General features: G+C 42.9%; 1 protein-coding gene and 1 long non-coding RNA gene across 6 annotated transcripts in view; one reads left to right on the top strand and one right to left on the bottom strand.

The window, feature by feature from the left end:
- LOC125357045 overlaps positions 1-1,357 on the top strand; it is a 30,890-nt gene extending 29,533 nt beyond the window's left edge. Inside the window, exon 3 of the long non-coding RNA XR_007212051.1 lies at positions 1,263-1,357. This is a non-coding gene — a long non-coding RNA (uncharacterized LOC125357045). The remainder of the gene's footprint in view (positions 1-1,262) is intronic.
- Positions 1-21,851, bottom strand: part of Col12a1 (collagen type XII alpha 1 chain) — a 124,974-nt gene that overhangs the window by 77,793 nt on the left and 25,330 nt on the right. For 4 of the 5 annotated variants that reach the window (XM_048353681.1, XM_048353680.1, XM_048353682.1 and 1 more), the window contains exons 12-16: positions 20,734-21,006; positions 18,242-18,514; positions 6,909-7,181; positions 1,304-1,570; positions 39-231 (exon numbers count right to left, since the gene is read on the bottom strand). The exons of the other annotated variant lie outside the window; for it this stretch is intronic. In XM_048353681.1, the coding sequence (XP_048209638.1) occupies positions 39-231; positions 1,304-1,570; positions 6,909-7,181; positions 18,242-18,514; positions 20,734-21,006 (1,279 nt within the window). The remainder of the gene's footprint in view (positions 1-38; positions 232-1,303; positions 1,571-6,908; positions 7,182-18,241; positions 18,515-20,733; positions 21,007-21,851) is intronic. 5 annotated transcript variants of the gene reach the window in all.

Here is a 21,851-nt window from a genome sequence, read left to right as displayed (position 1 = left end):
CCGCACTCTGCAGAAACACGCATACAGTTCCTCCCTACCTCAGTTCCTCCAGAACGACTGTGTTGTCGTAGGGCCCGACGACCAGCTCCCCAAGTCTCCGGTTGTCGCCCGTCGGGTGGAAGGTGATTTTGTAACCTTTCACCTGCCCGGGGGCAGGCTCCCACGTCACACGGAAGCTTGACATGGTCGGGTCCGATGTTTTGAGGTTTCTGGGTGACTTAAATCGAGAAGCTGTAATGATAATAAAAAAAAAAAAAGGTGGTGGGTTTTTTAAACATGTCATCGGTAGGACTAGGATTTGTGTTCACTACCAAAAAAAAAAACAAAAAAATCCCTAAGAAGGATTAAGTCTAGCCGCAGGAGCTATCAGATCCAATCAAGCCAGGCGCAGGTGCCGCCCACCTGCAATCCCAGCTCCTCGGGAGGCTGGGATGTGAGTTTGAAGCCGGCCTGAGCAGGAAAGTCTGTGAGACTCTTATCTCTAATTAACCAGCCAAGACACAATGGAAGGATAGGTGTGACTCGAGTGGTAGAGCACTTGAGGGGTGAGTCCAAGGGAGAGTGTGAAGCCCTGGCTTCAAACACCAGCACACACACACACACACACACACACACACACACACACACGCACACGTGCACACACACAAAACTATTAAACCCCCATCATAACAGAGTGCTACCCAAGCAGTATAAGTAGTTCCCACAATCCAAGTTAGTTTAAGTTAGGTTAGCATTAATACATTATGAGTAGGTTGCATCGTGTTGACAGGAGCCAGACTGGCTGACTATAATCAATAGACAGTACAGATTATAGATGAGATGCTAATTAGGCATTCCATCTCAGAATTCAATGTACTATATAGATTCAGTTTCGTGTGAGTGTGTCCGGGGGTCGAACCCAGGGTCTTGTGCGTCCTAAGCAAGTGTTCCCCCGCTGACTACATCTTCAGCCCCTGGCTTCCATTTAAAGCTTTGACAGAAGAGAGGCCTCTTCTAAAACGTCACCTGCTTCCCCCTCCAAAAATGTTACTCTGTCAAGGCGGGGCGGCTCACGCCTGTCACCGTAGCTACCCAGGAGCCTGAGGTCTGAGGAGGGTGACGGGAAGCCGGCCGAGGCAGGAAAGTCCGTGAGACTCTGAGCTCCGGACAGCCACCAGGAGGCTGCGGCTCACGTGGCAGAGCGCTAACCCTGAGCCAAAGAAGCCAAGCGAGATCTCGAAGCTCGGAGTCCAAGCCCAGCATCAGCACTGTGTGTCTCTGAGTGTGTGTGCGCGCGTGCGTGTGTGTGTGTGTGATTTCATACCTGTCGTTCCTGAGCCTTGCCTGACCTTCCCTTCCCCGCTCCTATACATGGGCAGAACGGTGATGTCATAGGTGGTCCGGGGCTGCAGCCGCTTCAGCACTGTGGAGGAGACTGTGGGGGGCACCTTGGCCACCATTTGTCTTCCGCCCCCTTGGGGGCGATAAACGACACGGTAGTTGATGACTTTCCCCGGTGCTGGTTTCCACGTAACTCTCATGGTATGCTCGGTCTCCTCGTCCACTTTTAAAGTTTTGGAATCCCGGGACACTGGGAGATAAAAAGAAAATGAAAATGTACGCCATGTTGAAGAAAAAATACGCATATTATACATTATATTGTATTATGTATACATAAGTATTGTATCATATAGGATACGTTATGTCGTATGTATGTATCATCTCTCCACTTATATAAAAAGAAACTTTGGTTTTTGTTAACTATATACTCATACTCTGTCAGGGCATGTGAACCTAACCTCAGAAGGATGTTTGTTTTTTTATCCAACCAATATTAAAAACTGAAGTTCATATTGGAAGGATTTCCTGTTTGCATTCTAGAGACTTTAGCAAAGAAAACATTCATTTCCAGAGAGAAGGTTTTAAATTTTTACCGTTTTCATCTATAGAGAATTTCTCTAGTAACAATACCTCAGGAAACACTTAAAGTACAAGGGTTCAAATTTTTATGTAAGCATTTTCAGAAAAAGTTGCAACCTGTAAATACTAGAATTACTGCAGTTAACACTACTCTTGTGATTGCAAGACTATGAACACTAAAGAATTTTAAAAAGTAGCAAATAAAAATGTCTCAAAGAGCAGGGTACTGATGGCTCATGCCTTTAATCCTGGCAAAACAGTAGGTTGGGACCTCTTGGACTGTGGTTCAAAGCCATCCTAGGCAGAAATGTCACCAAAATAACCAGCAAAATGAGGGGCTGTAGGTGTGGCACAAATGGTAGAATGCCAGCTAAGCAAGCCAAGAAAGAGCAAGAAGCCTTGAGTTCAAACCTTAGGACAACACCAAAGACAAATCGGTACTTGAGTGTTTCAGGAGTACTTGATGTTCATAATTGGTGTCATGTGTGACTAATATTATATATTAAACTTTCAGTAATAGTTCACACTTGTTAATAACTATCAAACACAGATCACCAAGCATCCACAAACTGCCAGTCCCACCTTTTTCCTTATACATAATGAGCTTATTAAACAGGATTGTTTCATTTGGTTCAATAACCTTAATATCAAAAAAAAAAGTATCTTAAACATCTTCTTAGGAAGAGATTAAGTTGAAGGACAGTTAAAATCCAGCAAAGAATCTTTCCTTATTATAAGAGAAGTGTCCTTGCTCAAGGGGGAAAGAATCATATGGAACAACTCTTTTTACACCTAGGAAAAAGGTTTGGAACGCACTAAGGTTTAGATGGTGGACAGGGGTCGGGGGTCAGCCCCGGACCGTGAGCCCGGACTGAGGAGAACCGGGGAGAGCAGGCTGTGGGAATGAGCGCGATTCCCCGCACGGGTCAGAGCCCTGAGCACGCCCAGTCATCTCCCCTAACTCAAAGCGTGGCCAGGCGCCGTGGCTTTCTGAAAACACTATCATTTGTCTACATTAAGCCAGGCATGGTCGTTTGCAATGGTAATCCTAGAATTGGGGACATTGAGGCCGGAGAACCGCCAGTGGCCAGTCTGCATGGGCTTTATCTATAAGGAGACCCTATCTCAAAAAAAAATAAAGAGCCTGGTGCTGGTGGCTCACACGTGTAGTTCTAGCTACTCAGGAAGCTGAGATCTAAGAATCACGGGTTGAAGGCAGCCCAGGCAGAGAAGCCCAAGAGATTCTTATCTCCGATTAACCAGTAACAAAAAACAAAAAAAGAAAGAAGAAGCAAAGCTGTGCCGCAAGTGGTAGAGTGCCCGCCTTGAGTTTGAAAAGACTAGGAGACGGTATCCAGGGCCTGGGACACGCCTCAGTACCAGCACTAAGTAAATAGATTTTTTTTTTAATTGTTGATATCAAACCTCATTTCCCTATTACTATTCTCTGAATGCATGAACTATTAAAAGGAAATGTATAAATCAACAAATATGTGAAGACTACCTAGAATTTTGAAAGAAATAGGGAAAATAATAGTATGTAGCAAAATAACCTAGTTGGATTCTTATCATTAGTAATGTTCACAAATAGTAAACAAATTGCTGTGTGCCTAACAATCTTTTTTTTTTTTTTGCCAATCCTGGAGCTTGAACTCAGGGCCTGAGCACTGTCCCTGGCTTCTTTTTGCTCGAGGCTAGCACTCTGCCACTTTTGCCACAGCGCCATTTCCAGCTTTTTCTGTTTGTTTGGTGCTGAAGAATCGAACCAAGGGCTTCATGCGTGCTAGGCAAGCACTCTACTGCTAGGCCACATTCCCAGCCCCTAACAATCTTCTAAAAGACGCAAAAATATGTTTTGCAACCTAGTATTTCCATGTCTTTAATTTTCACTCAGTGGAACAAGACATTTCTGCCTTATACAAAGTATGCAAATCAATTTCACACAGCTCATCAGTGAGTGAAATGGAAATTTAAAGCTTACAATATTGGCCTATGTTTCCAAAGAAGGAAATTCCAAAGTCCAAAATGTTTCCAAATTTAAATATGCTAATAGCAGGCAAATGATGTACTTTGTACCATGAAGTACTTCATGAGTCTCCATGAATATTCCCGCCTTCCTATCACTGCTTTGAAATAAAATATATCGCATCCCATCTAAGTTTGCAGCCACTGACGGGCATGTCTCGTGCTAGGAAATGCTGAGTTCGAGTTTCAGTAACTCTTACAAGCTTCTTTCTGGGAGATGGATCTCAGTGGAAAAGTGCTCACCTAGCACCAGATTCCATCCCCAGCACCAAGGGCTCATCGAATCCTAGATACTCAGGAGGTTGCGGTCTAGAAGATCATTGTTTGAAGCCAACTCAGGCAGAAAAATCTGTGAGGCTCCATCTCCAACTACAGTGGAGCCAGGGGTGCAGGGAGAGGGAGGAGAGAGCTCTACCTACCACTGGCCTCCCATTCATGGATTTCATGATACCAACCAATCATGGCCCCGGGCCCTGAGTTTGCAGAGAAGGCAGAGCCAGACATAGCTAAGACGCCCCTTGGGAACAACCCCCATGAACATGACCTGGTGACTCTAACCTTCACCTTGGGTCTCATGCCTCATCTCAACACAGAACCTCACTCTCCTGTCCAAAAATAAGCTAAACAGCTTGTCCTGCCAAACAAATGAGACTAGAACAAAGCAAAGATCCTGTGCTCTTGCTTGTTTATTTAAACATTTGAACAACTTCCATCAAGTCCAAAAAAATGGATCTCATTCCTTCCAAGTCTGCTTCTAGCTCAAAAGAGGCTTTTTTGCCTCTAACCAACCTTTAAGCCAATCAAGGAGCCAAGAAATACTAAAAAGGTCTTAGAGCCCCATCTTCGGAGATAGCAGTTTATTTATAGTTTCTGCAACAGACCTACTTTTAGCTGAAATACATCCCTTGAAGGGATTTTGTCTCTGACAATTTTGGAAATAGAAAAAAAATTTAAACACATCAACTACACATGCTTTCATAATCTTTCATCCATAGAAGTGTATCTATATTTCTACAAATACGTGTAGCTATCTAGGGCATATATCTGCCCAATTTTACAATACTTATTTCCTACAACAAATACATTTCCACCAGAAATTTATTTCTGCCAAGTTCTTTCACTACAGCAGCGAATATATTCCATACACAAGATTTCTTTTACTATTAACCAACTATATGGCAATCTGTGAAACAGTCTTTTTGACATATTTATATTTCTGGTAAAGAGTTTGATTATTTTTAAACGATAGTTCATTTAGACAAATTTAAACTTATAGATGTATCCCAACTTTGCTGACCAGTGATAAAAAGAAAATTAATTGCTCAGACAACTCAGACCAAAAGATTTTAAAAGCTTTTGCTTTGGTGCCACTACTGGGGCTTGAGCTCAAGGCCTGGACACTGTCGCTGAGCTTTTTTGCTCAAAGCTAGCAGTCTACCACTGGAGCCATAGCTCCACTTCAGTGGTTAATTGGAGATAAGAATCTTAGGGACTATCCTGCCTGGGCTGGCTTAGAACTACAATCCGCAGCCTCCTGAGTAACTAGGATTACAGGCATGAGCCACTAGTGCCCAGGTATTTTAGTTTAATTTGGTTTGGTTTGGTTTTCCTTTTATCTTTAAGCAGTAATACAAATGAGTTGCCATTTAACAAAGCAGTTTATGAATACAATGCATCGACTTGAATATTTTAGAACAGTTTGGGCTTCATCACAAAAGTAAGCAGTAAATACAGAAAATTCTCAGGTATTTCTTCCTGCCTCACATATATACACAGCCTCCTACATTTCCCACACTGCCCACCATGAAGATATGATTTGTAGAAGTTAGTGTTATGATTATTGAAATTATATTGACATACTATGCTCACTCAAACAAGTAACTTTAGGAAAGGGAATGAAGGTCTGGTAATGTGGCTTAGTGGTAGAGAGCTTGCCTAGCATGCTTCAAGCCCTGAGTTTGATTCCTCAGCACCACATAAACAGAAAAGGCCAGAAGTGGCACTGTGGCTCAAGTGGTAGAGTGCTAGCCTTGAGCGAAAAGAAGCCAAGGACAGTGCTCAGGCCCTGAGTTCAAGGCCCAGGACTGGCAAAAAGAAAAATAAATAAATAAATAAAATGGCCAAAGGAAAGAGAATGAAGAACTCTTAAAATAGAAAAAGAAAGATAGAGAAGAAGTGAGGGAGTGGAAGTGGAAAGAAGGGAAGAAAGGAGAAAGAATGGAAGGAAGGAGAAAAGAAAGAAAGAAAGAGAGAAGAAAGGGAGGGAGGGAGGGAGGGAGGGGGAAGTGAGAAAGGAATGGAGGAACAGAGGAAGGGAAGGAGAGAAAAGGAGGAGGAGGAGGAAGAGGAGGAGGAGGAGAAGGAGGAGGGGGAGGAGGGGGAGGAGGAGGAGGAGGAGGGGGGAGGAGGAGCAGGAGGAGGAGGAGGAGGAGGAGGAGGAGGAGGAGGAGGAGGAGGAGGAGGAGGAGGAGGAGGAGGAGGAGGAGGAGGAGGAGGAGGAGGAGGAGAGAACAACCTAGATGCCTCCTTCCCAAGCCAGGCCTTATACACCATGACAACAGCTCCTTCACAATTATCCGTGAGAAGGAAGAGTGGTGAGGGAGGAGAAGATCTGTGCCACCAGCAAACCGAATGGGGCTGCGATGCACTCTCAGGAAAGAAAGTCAGGAGCCGGGATTACTCCTGTTGAATGGAGACCATAAGCCCAACAGCCACTCATCTTCCCTGGATCCTTCCTCAGCGAGAGAGACGGGGGCGCCTTGAGCCTGATTGCGATTAACCCTCAAGACAGCTCTAAGAGAGGAGCTTCATTGCGAGGAAACGGAAACTCAGTAGAAGGTCAAATAACTTGACCAAGGTCATCCAGCCATAAACGCATCTAAATTCTCCCTGTATCCATTACAGCACGCACACGCACACACACACACACACACACACACACACACACACACACACACACACACACACCCGGGGCTGGCACCTACATTCGGTGGTGGCCTCGCCGGTCAGCGGGTCGCCTTCCCCGCTGCTGTAAGTGGCGAACACGGAGATGCGGTACTTGGTCTCGGGCTGCAGGTTCTCGAGGACCGTGTGGACGGCGTCTCCGGGCAGGGCCTTCTCGCCCGTCTCCACGTCGTCGTACAGGGACTTCCAGGAGACCCGGTAGCCGCGCACCATCCCGGGCGCCGACGTCCAGTACGCGCCGATGGAGGTGTCCGTGATGTCCCTGGTCACCAGGTCTTGGGGCGAGCCACGCTCTGGGGTGGAGAGGAAGGGTGAGTCCGATTTAGTGCCTGCTAAAGTATTTCACTCGCCTGGTGGACATTCTAGCTCGACTGGTGGACGTGTGCCCGCTGGGGGGGCGGGGGGGTGGTAATCGTTCAAAGTGCCAGTTGATGAGTGCGATGCATGTCATGGGGTAGGTCCTGACTAGTATAGCTGCATTCTTGTCCTGTGCTTCCAATAGACCAAACCGATGGAATACAACTTGAGAATTCCATCGTATTCCTATCCATCCCTCAGGCAGTCAGGGGGTAAAGTCTCCAGGCTAAGATTGATAGCCAGACTTGAAGAAATGCGTGCACTTCACAAGTTTGACGAGAAACGTACTCACTACCATAGCTCTGTGTAACTGTAACCCCTCTGTACATCGCCTCGACAATTAAAATTACATTTTAAAGAAAAGTGTGTCCAAAGAGAAAGACGTGCCTAAATCCCACAATTTTTATCCTGTTTTGGTCTGCTTCGCGACGTAACTCATTCTTTCCAAAGGTCTACGTCCTTACCAGATCTCCTCATCTCTGATATGAGATGAACGAGTTCCAGGGAACGCGTGGGATCGGTTACAGCAGATGGAGAGAGGACAATGATGGGAGGCGGGCATTGACTGAGCTGCCTTGCGCTCTGAAACTGGCATGTCCAACTGAAACCCCTTTGTGCAACTATACAACTTGAAGATGATGTTTAAAAATAATCACTTAAAGCAGTTCATTTTCAATGCATGATTTATAATAACCACAGTGAAGTCTTATCATTTGCAAACTTTATTTCCAACAATCACTTTCTGGAGAAACTTTTTTGATTGTATAGTTTTTTTTAATTAAAAAAAAAAAAACAGTGGGAGGAATCAAGCACCAGAAGCTCACGCCTATAATCCTAATTATTCAAGAAGCTGAAATCTGAGGTTCAAGGTTCAAAGCCAGCCCTGGCAAGAAAGCCTATGAGACTCTTTTCTCCAATTAAGCACCAAAAACCCAGAAGTAGAGCTGTGGATCAAGTGGTAGAGCACCAGCCTTGAGTAAACAAAACCTAAGAGACAGCATCCAGGCCCTGAGTTAAAAAAGAAAAGGAAAAGAAAGAAAGAAAAGTCAAAAAACTAGAAGGGCAACTTTTCAATACAGCTTGACTCTAATGAAAGAAAAATACTACCATTTCATCTGGAAAACTTAAAACTGATTAGTCATCAAAATAAAACACACCACTTGTTCTAGCTGATCAAAAACGTCTGCTACTAAATTTTGGCTTTTCATTCAAGAAAAAAAAAGCAACTGCAACTCAAATGGAAAAATATGGAAACCTCAAGTTAATAGGAGTCACAGATGTCTCCCAATAAAATGCTCACTTTCCATATTTTAAGTGCAAGATAAATATACAGGTCACTTTATACTGGCTACTTTGACAAGGGTTTATGCCACAAAGTGACATAAGTACAAAACTATCCACTCTCTCAGCATGCATCTTGCCAACAATCGCTGTACATCCATGCAAATGATGCATTAGCCTCTTACAAGTGCCTTCACAACTATTAGCTTCACTTGACTCTGAGAGTGAAGATGACTATCTTAAAACTACTCATAATTAGACGATCACATTTCAGAACAACATGAAGATAGCAATTACTGGAAAAGAAACATTAGTACATAAAACTATTGTGTATGATCGAATTTAGAGAAAAAAAAATTAAGATAAATAGGAGCTGGAAAGACTAACGGACCTTAGGTCCAAATGGAAAAATCTAACTCCATTATAAATAACTCTAAATGCTGACAGGACATCACATCTCTGGAAGGAAATAACATATTTTATTACAACCAAGAACATATTGACTTTCCTTCCCCAAAGGAAAGCTAATTCTCATCTGAAAGTCCTTCTTTAGCTGTATTTGCTACCTTCACGATATGTTATTTGTTTTACTTCTAAGACTATAAACGTGCAATTCTAAGTTGAGTCTTTTCTTTGGTTTGTTTCCATTAACCGTTGTTTTGTTTGTATTTTTATTCATTGTGATCCTGGATATCCCAGCCACTAATCTCTAAGTCGTGAAAGTGCAGTAAATGTTTCCCATTGCTTAGTCAGTACGTTTCCATACGTGCTTCCCCTCCCTACCCTACACGTTCTAGGGGCAAGTGCGGAAGAACTCTACTTGCAAGTGACGCTGAATTGAAATGAGCTAAATACTGAAAAAAAAATGACATTCCCAAAACATATGAAACATGGTTTGCTAGAATGTGGGAACTGGCTTCTAAATTAGCATCCGGGGGGACTGGCAGTCATTTCAGCTCCTGCTTTCCCTGAGGTTATGCTTCTCCTTCTTTTTCTCCTCACTTCATGCAAAACTGAATTAGGAACATTGTTTGTCGCCATGACAACAGACATCAATCTCACAAACACAAGCTAATGATTTCACTAAGGGAAAAATAACAGGAAGAGAATTGTGGTTGAAGCAAAAAAAAAAAAAATACATCCACAAAGACATTTCTGGGCTTAACACAAAATGATCCCAGCGCACCAGACAGGAGTCTCCATGGATGTTAACCAACTATTTTAAGAAGAGCTATAAATCTAAAACAAAATGCTAGTGCAATTATTTGACGTCTGCGGGCCAGTCCTGGGGATTGAACTCAAGGGCAGAGCGCTCTTCTCTGTCCAAGGCTGGGTCTCTTCCACTTGAGCAACGGCTCCACTTCCAAATTTTTGCTAGTTTATTGGAGATACAAATCTCAGGGACTTTTCTGTCCTGGCTGTCTTCAAATTACAATTCTTAGATCTCTGCCTCCTAAGTAGCTTGGATTACAGGCATGAGCTACCAGCACCTGGCCAACCCCTGAAGTTCTTAATAATAAGATCTTTGTTTAGCCAAACATGAAATTACCAAAAAGTGAAGCAACCATGCCTCATTCTGTGACACACCCAGCAGGTGGCTGGGCTGCGGACATGTGTACAACCAGCTGAAGCAGGCCTTGAGCTAGCCCCGCCACGTCCTAGCCAGCGGAAACTGTATCAGACCTGACCAGACACACACAATTGCCTGGAAAGCCAAAAGCAGCCCTGCCTAAAATCAATTAGGTCAGACTACCAGAGGTTAGGCCTTCTACAAACTCCACATGCACCTAATTCCTCCCCCGGACAGCGTTATTTTCCTTGTCTCCTCCTCCACCCCTTTCTCTTTTTGCTCCTCTCCTCTGAAGCCTTAGTGAGGCAGTTATTCGGAAAGTGCAGGTGGTCAGGATGAGGAGCAAAAACCTCCCACTTGCTTTTATCTGGAAATGGGACTCCTTCCACGTGGACAGGTTGCCGGGCATAGTGGTCACGCCTACCATCCCATCTACTGGGGGAAGTGGAGGCTGGGGAATCCTGTCTCAAGGCCAGCCCTGCCACAAATTGAGAGTCTATCTGACAAAGCAAGCTGAAACCAAATAACTCCTGGATGCTCAAGTGACAGAACGCTTGCTACTGAGTCCAATTCCAATTATCTAAGCAAAAATAATAATAATTAAGAGAACCAAATGGATCAAAATGTTGATTGTTGCAATGTCCTGTGGCACCTCTCAGTGTCTCGGCTACAGTATGGCTACATTGCCATGCACAACAAATCACCCCTGAAGGCCTAGTAAGATCTCAAGGCGATGCCGGGCACTGGTGGCTCACGCCTAAAATCCTAACTACTCAGGAGGCTGAGATCTGAGGATCGCAGTTCAAAGCCAGCCCAAGCAGAAGTCTGTGGGAGCCTTTTCTCCCACAAACTACTCAGAAAAAGCCAACATGGAGCTGGGGCTCAAGTGGTAGAGCGCTAGCCTTGAGCACAAAGAGGCTCAGGGACAGCACCCAGGCCCTGAGTTCAAGCCCCAGAACAGGCAAATCAAATGAAAACAAACCCTCAAGGCTGACTGTGAAGTCAAGATCCTCGTCACACATGGCCAATTCTGCCCTTCCTTCTCCCCTGGGTTTGGTCTGGAAAGGAAATGTCTCGAACCAGATTTTCGTTGTTGAACAATTGATCCCATTTTCATGTGAATGAAGTTTGGTCCAAGCCAGGCATTTGTTTGTTTTACCACATTCTCATTTTTTTTTTTTGCCTCAGTCTCAAAGATGCCAGTCCTCCCAGTGTTCACAGAGGAGAGGATTTGCCTTGTTTTCGTTTTGTTTGGCTAGACTCGGTTTGGACAAGCATCATTTCTTTTAGAATATAGAAGGAAATCCAGGAAAAATGTCTGTTCCTCAAAGTTGAGGCATAAAACGATGGCAGTGAGCTGAGAGCCTGTGGCTCACACCTGTAATCCCAGCTACTCAAGAGGCTGAGATCTGGAGAGCAAGGGTCAAAGCCAGCCCAGGTAGTAAAGTCCGTTTGGTAGTTAATCTCCAAGAAACTACCGAAAAGAAAAAGTCATAGTGGAATTGTGGCTCAATTGGTAGAGTGCTAGCCTTGAATAAGAAAAGCTCAAGGACAACATCCAGGCCCTGAGGTCAAGTCCTAGATATGTCTGCACTTGCTCTATTGATAATATTCATATAATCATTTACCCCAGGTAATAGAATTTCTGGTCTTTGTTTCAAATAAGTAATGATTTATGATAACAATACATGTCACTTTTAGTCCTCACATTCCATTTCCTAAGCTTTCCTCTCTCTCTGTTTCTTCCTAATACAACACCAGTACAAAGACAAGGAACAAGGAAGAGCAGCAGGTGTCTGTCATCCAGCTGAAGACATAGCCTGCTGTCGAGGTGTGAAGTCCTGAACTTCTGTCCATACATCGGCGGTGCTGTAGGCCAGAGCACGTGTCCTCATGACCCCTCGCGTGCATCTCCACTGCTGCCAGGGAATGCTCCAGCCAGGTGTGTTTCTCATAAGCTGAACATCCTCAAGAGATTGATTTATATCCCCTTTTTTCCACATTCTAGGCCAGAGAACTAATACTGCCTCATTTAAGTAACTTTCCTATGTTTCCTTAGCCCTTTTCCATTTGCCCTCCGAAAAGCAAATGATCATCCAATTCAAATACCGTTATAATACAAATTAGCCAAGGATGATAACTGAAAAATTAATCATCATGAAATGAAACTGTATTTCATCTTATAGATTGTTCCAGCCAGCTTTCACTGACTTTCACATACCACATTCAAAAACAGAAGTTAAATTGAAAATGTAATGTAAACTCTCTCCTAAGTCAATTTGTCTTTTCTGTAAGAGCTCAGCCCGAAAGTCATCCAACTTTCCCCAGTAAACAACAGAAGACCTCCTTCTATGGAAATCTACCCAATTTCTAACCACTGAATAGAGCTTTGCTTGCAAAGGACAACCTTCACCATTGATAAGGTAACTCAGTTACTTTAAGTAGTCACGCAACTCTTAATTAAATTACAGCTCAACTTTGGATCCTGCACACACACACACACACACACACACACACACACACACACACATCTTCCATATTTATTACCCTCCAATTTGATTTTGATTCCTCTTTGAGCAATTAACTCACAGAAGAAGGGACTACGAATTATTGATCAACAGGGACACTAATGTTGCCAGGCAACTCAGAGTTGTTCTACCCAGATTGCATGAATTTTCAAATGAAGAGACAGCAGTAAGTCTGGGAAGACATAGGGGCCTTGTTCCACCCATCTTAGAGAAACGCCACATCACCCTAGGTAATGCAGAATTCCTGCGATATGCTAAAAACCTCACTGGAGCAAAATGTCAACTGCATGGGCTTGATGGGATCAGTAGAAAGCCATTCATGGCTGGGACAATGGCAGGTTGCTATGGAAACTAAAACAAAAGAAATTCTGAAAAGTCATACTTTCCATAGCCCAGAAACAACACGCCAAAAAAAAATTTTTTTTAGAAAGAACCCTATTGTTCCCAAACTGCTATTTCATTCATCTCTGAATCAAAGTGCACATTATCATTTAGAAGTCTGTAAAAACAGGTTTTCCTGTAAGTCTTAAGGGGGCTGGGGGGGAGGGGGGAGGACAACTGACATTCACACGTGTCATAGTGTTTTAATAATCACATTGAGTCTGTCTACTTTAAAAACAACAATGGGATGGGGCTGGGAATATGGCCTAGTGGCAAGAGCGCTTGTCTCATATACATGAAGCCCTGGGTTCGATTCCCGAGCACCACATAAATAGGAAACGGCCAGAAGTGGCGCTGTGGCTCAAGTGGTAGAGTGCTAGCCTTGAGCAAAAAAAAAGCCAGGGACAGTGCTCAGACCCTGAGTTCAAGGCCCAGGACTGGCAAAAAAAAAAAAAAAAATAGGGATTAAAAACAACAACAATGTAAATCAAACTAATAGTCTATGCTCAGATTCCACTGAAGTTTAGGTCTGAAATAGGCATAAACTCCTGTCTTGGTGATTCTGTTGCCTGTTTGGTGAGCATTTCCCCTGTGCCAGTGCTAATAAATCTCTCTTCCAGAGACTGAGGAATTTTCTCATCATCGGCTGCGTTTCAAAAAAGAAAAAAAAAAAAGTACTAGGAAACAAATTCAAGTTAAGGACAAGTGTTGACCATACTAAATGTTTAATAAAGTAATAATAATAAAAGGAAAGAAAGAACAAAAGGTTTGCTCCTTGAATTGGACACCACGATGCTCCTTAGGTAATGTATAAAATTGTCAGCCTGCAGAATGCTTCTGGACGGAAGAAACATTCTTTTAAGGTCTGCTCTTACCACCTCCTCTCCCCGAGGAGAACAGATTAGAAAAACAGCAGCCCTCAGAAGCAGTGGCCTGGCTCAGCCCCGCGCTTTCCACTCCCTGCGTTTACAATCACACTCTACTCCTCTATATGGTATGCGAATTTGGCCGGCTAATATAATAAAATGAAATGGGATAACCAGGGACAGGAATCTTCTATTATTTTAATTTAGTCACAACTATGTGTTCCCATATTTGTCAAGTTTACCACCCATAATGCAATAGGATAAATATATGAATAAAGCCACGAGTTGGCAGCATTTCTTGGTAATCTTTGCTGTAGAAAGTATAAGATGGCAATTTAGTTTCAAATTAACTGTACTTTTTAAGCAAACTGCCTGACCATTTAGCTTTCTTCCTTCACAAGAAACAGAAACCTGTACTCTTACATTTTTTCATTTTACCTGTTGTATATCTTGATCTTACAGATAATCTCACATCACGCACGCATACATACTTCATACATAGATACATACATTCACGCAAGCATACAAGTTAGGAGACTTTTCCGTACCGTTTGTGCAGAGCTATAAACTTGTAATTCATTTATCTGGCTAGACCAAAAGAATGTGCTAACTATGAATTTGTCATGAGTGACCTTAGAGAAATAAATACATACATGCATCCATTGAGAGAATTTTTTGAGGTTCTGGAGTTTGAACTTAAGAAGTGCTGCTTTCTGGGCACATGCTCTACTGCTTGAGCAGCTTGTGAGGATATATATATATATATTATATATTATATACTATATATTATATATTATGTATATTATATATAATATATTATGTATAATATGTAATATATTATATATAATATGTATGTTATATATTATATAATATATGTTATATGTATTATATTATATATTACATAATATATATATACATATAAACAGCAAGAAAAGGCAAGTGAATATCAGGCGGTAAATATTACAACCAAAAGAAACACTATTAAATTCCTTGCAGGAAATTTCCAATAAGGTGAAATGTTCATATGACATTGATCAAGATGTACCGTATTCATAAACTGCTTTGCTGAATGTCAACTCCTTTGTATAACTACTTGCATGTAATGAAAATATTTGAAGTTGAAATACAAATATAAATAATCTCCACAAATATAAAAGCGCAAAAGTTTAGCCTTAAAACAATCCTATGAACAAACTATGCTGAAAACTTTTTTTAAACATAAAAAAAATGTAATAAGATCTTCTAAAGATAAAGAGAGAAGAATAGCTGGGTGACAATGGCTCATGCCTTGGTACTCAGGAGGCTGAGATCTGAGGATCATGGTTCAAAGCTAGCTAGGCCTGTGAGATTCTTATCTCCAATTAACAACCCAAAAAGCCAAGTGTGGATCTGTGGCTAAAGTGGTACAGTACTATCCTTGGTTGAAAAAGCTCAGGGTAAGCTTCCAGGTCCTGAGTTCAAGTCCAAGGATTGCCCCCCCCCCAAAAAAAAAAGAAGATAAACTTCTCAAAATGTTGCTCCAGATCCAAAGATCGTGTGGTTTTGTCATGTGGCTCATGTCTGTGTAGTAAGGCAGCTTCATTTCTGCCTCTTACAGGCAAGCCCTTTACATAGGCAATCAATATCTCTGAACCACCTACTAAAGCTATATTTTAGTATCAGTTCTCAAGTGAACAATTTATTCCCTCTTTTTTTTTTTTTTTTTTTGGCCAGTCCTGGGCCTTGGCCTCAGGGCCTGAGCACCATCCCTGGCTTCTTCCCGCTCAAGGCTAGCACTCTGCCACCTGAGCCACAGCGCCCCTTCTGGCCGTTTTCCATATATGTGGTGCTGGGGAATCGAACTGAGAGCTTCATGTGTAGGAGGCAAGCACTCTAGCCACTAGGCCATGTTCCCAGCCCAATTTATTCCCTCTTGATGATTTTATGTACAACTAGTAGTTTTCTGTTTCCAAAGAGTTTCATCTGTATTCTCTCATTTGGTCTCTTTAGTATCCCCTGGGAGGAAGGAGAGAAGATGTTCACCTGCCCTTCATAGATGAATAGACAGACTCAAGGGCAAAGGGTTTATTTCAAGGTTACACAGCTAAAAAGCAGCACGACCAGGACTCTGCTTGTTATCAGTATCTTACACATACATATTTAATCGTGTACTTAAATCCTCTTTCGAGAGAAGACTTCATTGACTATTAGCATCGGGCATGTCTGGTTTTGTTCTTTGGTTGTTTTGCTTCTTGGGGGTTCTTAGGGGTTCTCTTTTTGTTTTGAGCTATACTCATGATTGACTGCAGAGTTTCATGCTACATGAGGATTTCACCAATTGAGCCCCATCCCTAGCTGGGTATTAAACTCGCCATCACTAATGTTTGGGTTTGAAATCATTTTTGCCTTCAGTCCTTCTTGTGCATTCGTTCATTTGGCTGGCTGGTTGGTTTCTTTGGGTTTCTTGTAGTTTTGAGAGCAAAGCTTGTCAGGTACCTCGGGGTTGCCTCCAAGTCGGGATCCTCCTGTCTCACCGCCCCCCACCCCCTACCCCGGCTCCAGTGCGGGAATCACAGGTACGGAACCCCATGCTTGTCTTGTTTTCAACTCTTGACTAAAGTTGTCATTATCCAATGAGAATTTTATCGTATAGGCCTTATCCCAGACAACCACAGACTCCATGGTCATTCACACTCCGGGATCAATCAACCTCATGGTTATTTTGCCTAATACTCCCATGAACACAAGAGACCCCAGATTTATTGTCTCCCAATCATTTAAAACAAGAAAGACAAAATATGATATTTAGCGTCCCAACTATCATACTGATCACTATTATTGTAATCATGCACTGACTGATTTTCGCATTATTCTGTTCACTAAATTTACACTTTTTTCTCCCTTACACTACATACTTAGACACTGTGGTGAGTTAAGTCATGATCCTAGCAAAAAGACCAAGAGATAATTGTGAATTAAAAAACTAAGCTCCCATGATATCTCAAAGATCCAAAGAAATACGTACTCTTCTGACAAATAACTCTAAAGAACCAAGGAGACAGGTCAGTCTTACTGTTAAGACTTAACTAAGTATTGCATTAACTTGGAACTTACAATGCAGAACACAATTGTAGAAGTCACTTAGAGAACAAGGAGAAACTTGGGCTCTGTGGCTCTGTCCTATTTCTCAAGCATTACTTTCATGCAAAGCAAATGAAAAGAGCACTCACTGAAAGTCAGAAGATACTTCCTATCTGGACCTGAAACAGGTGTCCAGTCTCTTCTATCTCCCACTTAGTAAACAGACCCATGACTTTGAAAGCCCAAATTCTGCATCCAGCCTGGTGCCAGTGCCTCACATCTGCAATCCTAGTCACACAGGAGACTGAGATGTGACTATCACAGCCAGCCTGGGCAGAAAACTCCATGAGACTCTTAGCTCCCATTAACACCAAAAAACTGGAGGTGATTCGAAAGGTAGAGAGCACTGCTAGCCTTGAGTGAAAAAGCTAAGGGACAGTCCCCAGGCCCTGAGTTGAAGCCCCAGTACTGAATCGAACACATGAACAAACAAACAAAAAACCCATCTCGGCATCCATCCAGGCTTAATAAGAGTCCTTCCCTCTGAACACAGCACGCATTGGTCTCCACTGAAGCAGCCCACGCACCATAAACCATTTCTACAGCCTTCCTGTTCTCTCCACGCCCCCAAGATGCTTCTTCCTTATTAAGTATTTCTGTTTGGTTTATTTGTTTATTTTGGCCTTATCGTGGTGCCAGAGTTTAAACTTGGTGCTTCTGTGTGCTAGACAGGCATTCCACCATCAGACCCAGGCCCCTGGTCCTTTAATGCTCCCAGGGTTTTTTATTTTTAATAGGGTCCAGCCAGGACAGCCCTCCTCCTATTTGCATTTCCCACGTAGCTGGCATGACAGGCATGTGCCACTGTGACAGCTTTTTTTTTTCTTTTTGTCCTGGGGCTTGAACTCTGGGCCTTGGTGCTGTCCCTGAGCTCTTCAGCTCAAGGCTAGCGCTCTACCACTGGGGCCACAGCGCCACTTCTGACAGCTTTGGATTGGTTGAAATGAAATCTCACAACGCTTCGTGCAGGTCAGCCCCCACACTAAGAGCCTCCCAGCCCCAATCTCCCCGCTAGCTGGCATTCCAGGGGGGAGCAAGCGTGCTAGTCCCCTCAAATTCATCTTCTTTCCAACAGCTTATAGCTCACGTCTCTGAATAACAGGCAATGTTCCGGGTAATTCACTTTTCAATATAAATCTCTTGTAAGAAAAAAGGATCACAGATGTCCCTCGAACACACACGTGAAGGCTTCCTGAACTCGGACTCATAGGCAAGCTCGAGGCTTTCCACTGCGCACGGCCGCACATTACCTTCGAGGGTCGTTCCTTCTCCGTGGAGGGCCTCGCCGGCCCCGGACGCATACAAGGCCGTCACAGATAAGGTGTATGGCGTCCCCTCCTTCAGACTCCGCAGCACCGCGCTCGTGGTGTCTCCCCTCACCGTGACCTCCTCTGTGGGCCCTCCGGCCGCCGGGGTGTAGGTGACCAAATACTGCTTCACCTTCCCCGGGGCTCCACTCCACGATAATGTCAGGCTTGACGTGGTGGGGTCAGACACTCTCAAGTCTCTCGGGTTCCCCCGGACTGCATTAGGGAAGGCAAGCACATCGAAACGGAGCACTGAACAAAAGGACTTCGAAAACGCTTTGTTCCTCCACACGTACCATAGATGAGTCAGTTCATTAATCTAATGATAACTGAAAGGCAACACTTTCTTTTTTCTCAAGCCAGGCTTGGGACTTGAACTGAGGGCCTGAACAATGTCCCTAACCTTTCCTGCTCTACCCACTTGAGCCACAGCTCCACTGCTGGCTTTTTGGTAGTTGTTAGTGGAGACAGGAATTTCACGGACTTTCTGGCCTGAGCTGACTAAGCCTCCTGAGAAGCTGGGATTACAAGCGAGAGCCACTGACACCCAAGTTCCCAACAATGTTTAAGCATTTCTAACCCAGACCCTACCTGGAGGCAGACAGAAAGCAAAAGACACCCAATTCACTTTCTATGTTCCCACGTGAGAAAATCTTACGAGTAGAATCTTTCATGTTACAATTTTCCACGTACCATACTTTTTCTAAAGTCGTTCAAAAAGTGGAGACAAATACCATAAGATTTTTAGCTCCCCTTAGAAATCTTGGTAAAAGCAATTTATCAGTGTAATACGGTGAGCATGTAAAAGTAATTATCAAGAAATTATGCTGAGACAATAAAAGAAAGATAAATAAATGAGTGCTACACCCCCACCGGCACAGAACAGCCAGCCAGGCAAAATAAAGTCACAATGAAGTGGATGAAACAAAAAGTGTACATCCTCAGATAGGAGAAGACAAGTTCAAGTATTGACTTACTAATGCAAGAAGAGGAGAAGGAGGAAGAGCGGGGGGGTGGGGGGAGATGAGGGGAAGGAGGAGGACAAGGGCTTGACCAGGAAAGGCCTAGGAGCTGAGCGGCAGAGGGAAGCTCTATACTAAAAAGTCCTGGAGAGTATCTGAAAATGAGCAGTGAAGTCCACAAACCCAGATTCACACCAGCTTTTTAGTTTCATGGCTTAGAGCTATGACTTAATTTCCTTAGTCTCAATTTTCCTTGTAAACCTGGAATGACAATAATAACAAGCTCATAATCTTTACTGGGGATGCAAAAACCACTCCACAAAAATGGATGAAAATAAATGATCAATCCATAATTGCTCATTATTGTAGTATGTGTTTGCCATTTTCACTAGTATTAAAAAAAAAACCAAACACCTTTAAGCCAGATGTGAATGGCTTATTGCTATAATTCTAGCTAGTCAGTAGCCTGAGAACTGGAGGTTGAACGTGAACTTGAACTTGTGATTCAAGATCACGGCAGACAGAAAAGTTTGTTAGGCTCAATCTCCAAAAAATCCAGCCAAACAGCAAGCTTGGAGATGTGGCTCAGACAACATAGCACCGGCACAGGAAGTGCAAAGCCCTGGGTTCAAAGTCTTGTTCCACATACACAAAAGACAAGGAATAAAGCGGAAATACCATATAATTTTCTAAATGAAACACTTATTATTTATTATTACATTAACATTATTATATTAATTGCCTTGATATATTATATTAATATTGCTGTGCTATTGCATTGTATTAATAATTGTTCATTAATTAACACCTAAATAATTTGCAACCATTTTCAGAATCAATCCTGCAAGCCTAAGCACTCCATTGAGATAACTATAAATTACTATTTAAGACCTCCCAGACAGGAACCAGTGGCTCACACCTGTTATCCCAGCTCCTCAGGAGGCCAAGATCTGAAGACCCCAGTTCAAAGCCAGTCCAGGCAAGAAAGTCTATGAGACTCTTATCTCCAATTAACCACCAGAAAACTGGAAGTTTCGAGCTGTGGCTCAAAGTAGTGGAGCACCAGCCTTGAGCACAAGAACTCAGGGATAGCACCCAGGCCCTGAGTTCAAGCCCCACAAGCGACAAAAACAAAAGCAAGCCAACAAACAAAATAGATCTTCCTAAGAAATAAAATAGAATCTGCTTTCATGGCATTAAGCCGTTTGATTTGGTAAGTCCTAGTCATTCTTTACTCTGTACTAAAATATACGATAATATCATTCAGAAAAGAACATCTCTAGACCCCGTCAGTCAAGTTCTACTGACACAAATAAATGAGCCTGCATGTAAGAACAACAGTTAGATAGCTTTAACCTAAAACCATAGTCTAAGAGCCACAGAACATTGAGACCTGAGAGTTGTGGCTTGTGTGACGTGGAGAATTTGAGTGTAAGATTTGGGTAATTTCACGGAGGTGGGTGTGCTTCCTACCTTCTTCGGTGGCTGCGTTTCCAGTCAGGGGGGAGCCAGGCCCCGAGGCGTACTCGGGAACTACAGACACTTCGTATTTGGTGTCTGGGGTCAAGCTGTCCAGCGTTCTCCTTCTCTGATTGGCTGGAGTGGTGACTTCTTTACTTTCTCCTCCAGTAACGGGTCTGTATTTAATCCGATACCTTAAAACTCTCCCTGGGGCTTGAGTCCAGGTAATCTTAAAACTATCTGTGGTCTCGTCTGTCACTTTCAAGTTTCGAGGTGCACCTTTTACTGAAATAAAAAATACATATAAGTATAAAAACACATAAATACAAGCAAGACCCTGTTCATATGTGTCTGTGTGTGAGAGAGAGAGATTAAACTGACTAATGTATGGTACACGCAGGAGTGGAATGTTATCCTATAACCCCTTTAAATAGTTAATAGTTTAACAAAACGACTATCAGGAGGCTGGAACATGAACAGAATGGGGCCAGGTATAAAAGAAGGGGTAGACAAACAGAAAGAGAAATGATAGGCTAGTGCAGTCACAATATTCAATGCACGCATATGAAATTGGAACTAGGAAACTTGCTGAGCTGAATGGGTTTAGGTAAGTGTTGGGGGAGAATTGTGATCAAGATGCATTGTGCACATAAATGGGCAGGTTAAGCTGAAATCCCTTTGTAGAGCCCCCATATTATTTGATGACAATAAAAAAAATAAAATGAATATGTATTTGCAAAATTAGGTGCTTTTATGTGCAAAATTCAAAAACTAGCTTTCAGATCCCAAATTATAACATTTCTCTAATTAAACTATGAACAGCTTTTTTTGGCAAGCATCTCCATTACATATGGCATTCATCTATCCAGAGATTAAATAAAATCTGAAACAGTCCTATAATCAATTTTTATCTGGATGTGGAGATGAATTGGACTGGACATTTGAGACCGGAAGCATGTGATGTGTGTTTAATGAACTCCAGTGAGATGTGAGTTTTGAAGTTAAATGACAATGTGAGTAATACATGCAAACCCACGGTCAACTAGGAAATTTTCACTAAGGTTGATGAGGCTAGAAGCTGGTGGCTTGTGACTATAATCCTAGCAAGCCAGGAGGCTGAGATCTGAGGA

The sequence above is a fragment of the Perognathus longimembris genome, chromosome 9 (assembly GCF_023159225.1).
Source record: "Perognathus longimembris pacificus isolate PPM17 chromosome 9, ASM2315922v1, whole genome shotgun sequence".
NCBI classification, from domain to species: domain Eukaryota; kingdom Metazoa; phylum Chordata; class Mammalia; order Rodentia; family Heteromyidae; genus Perognathus; species Perognathus longimembris.
Note: the sequence above shows the minus strand (reverse complement) of the source record. Positions and strands in the feature narration are given on the sequence as shown.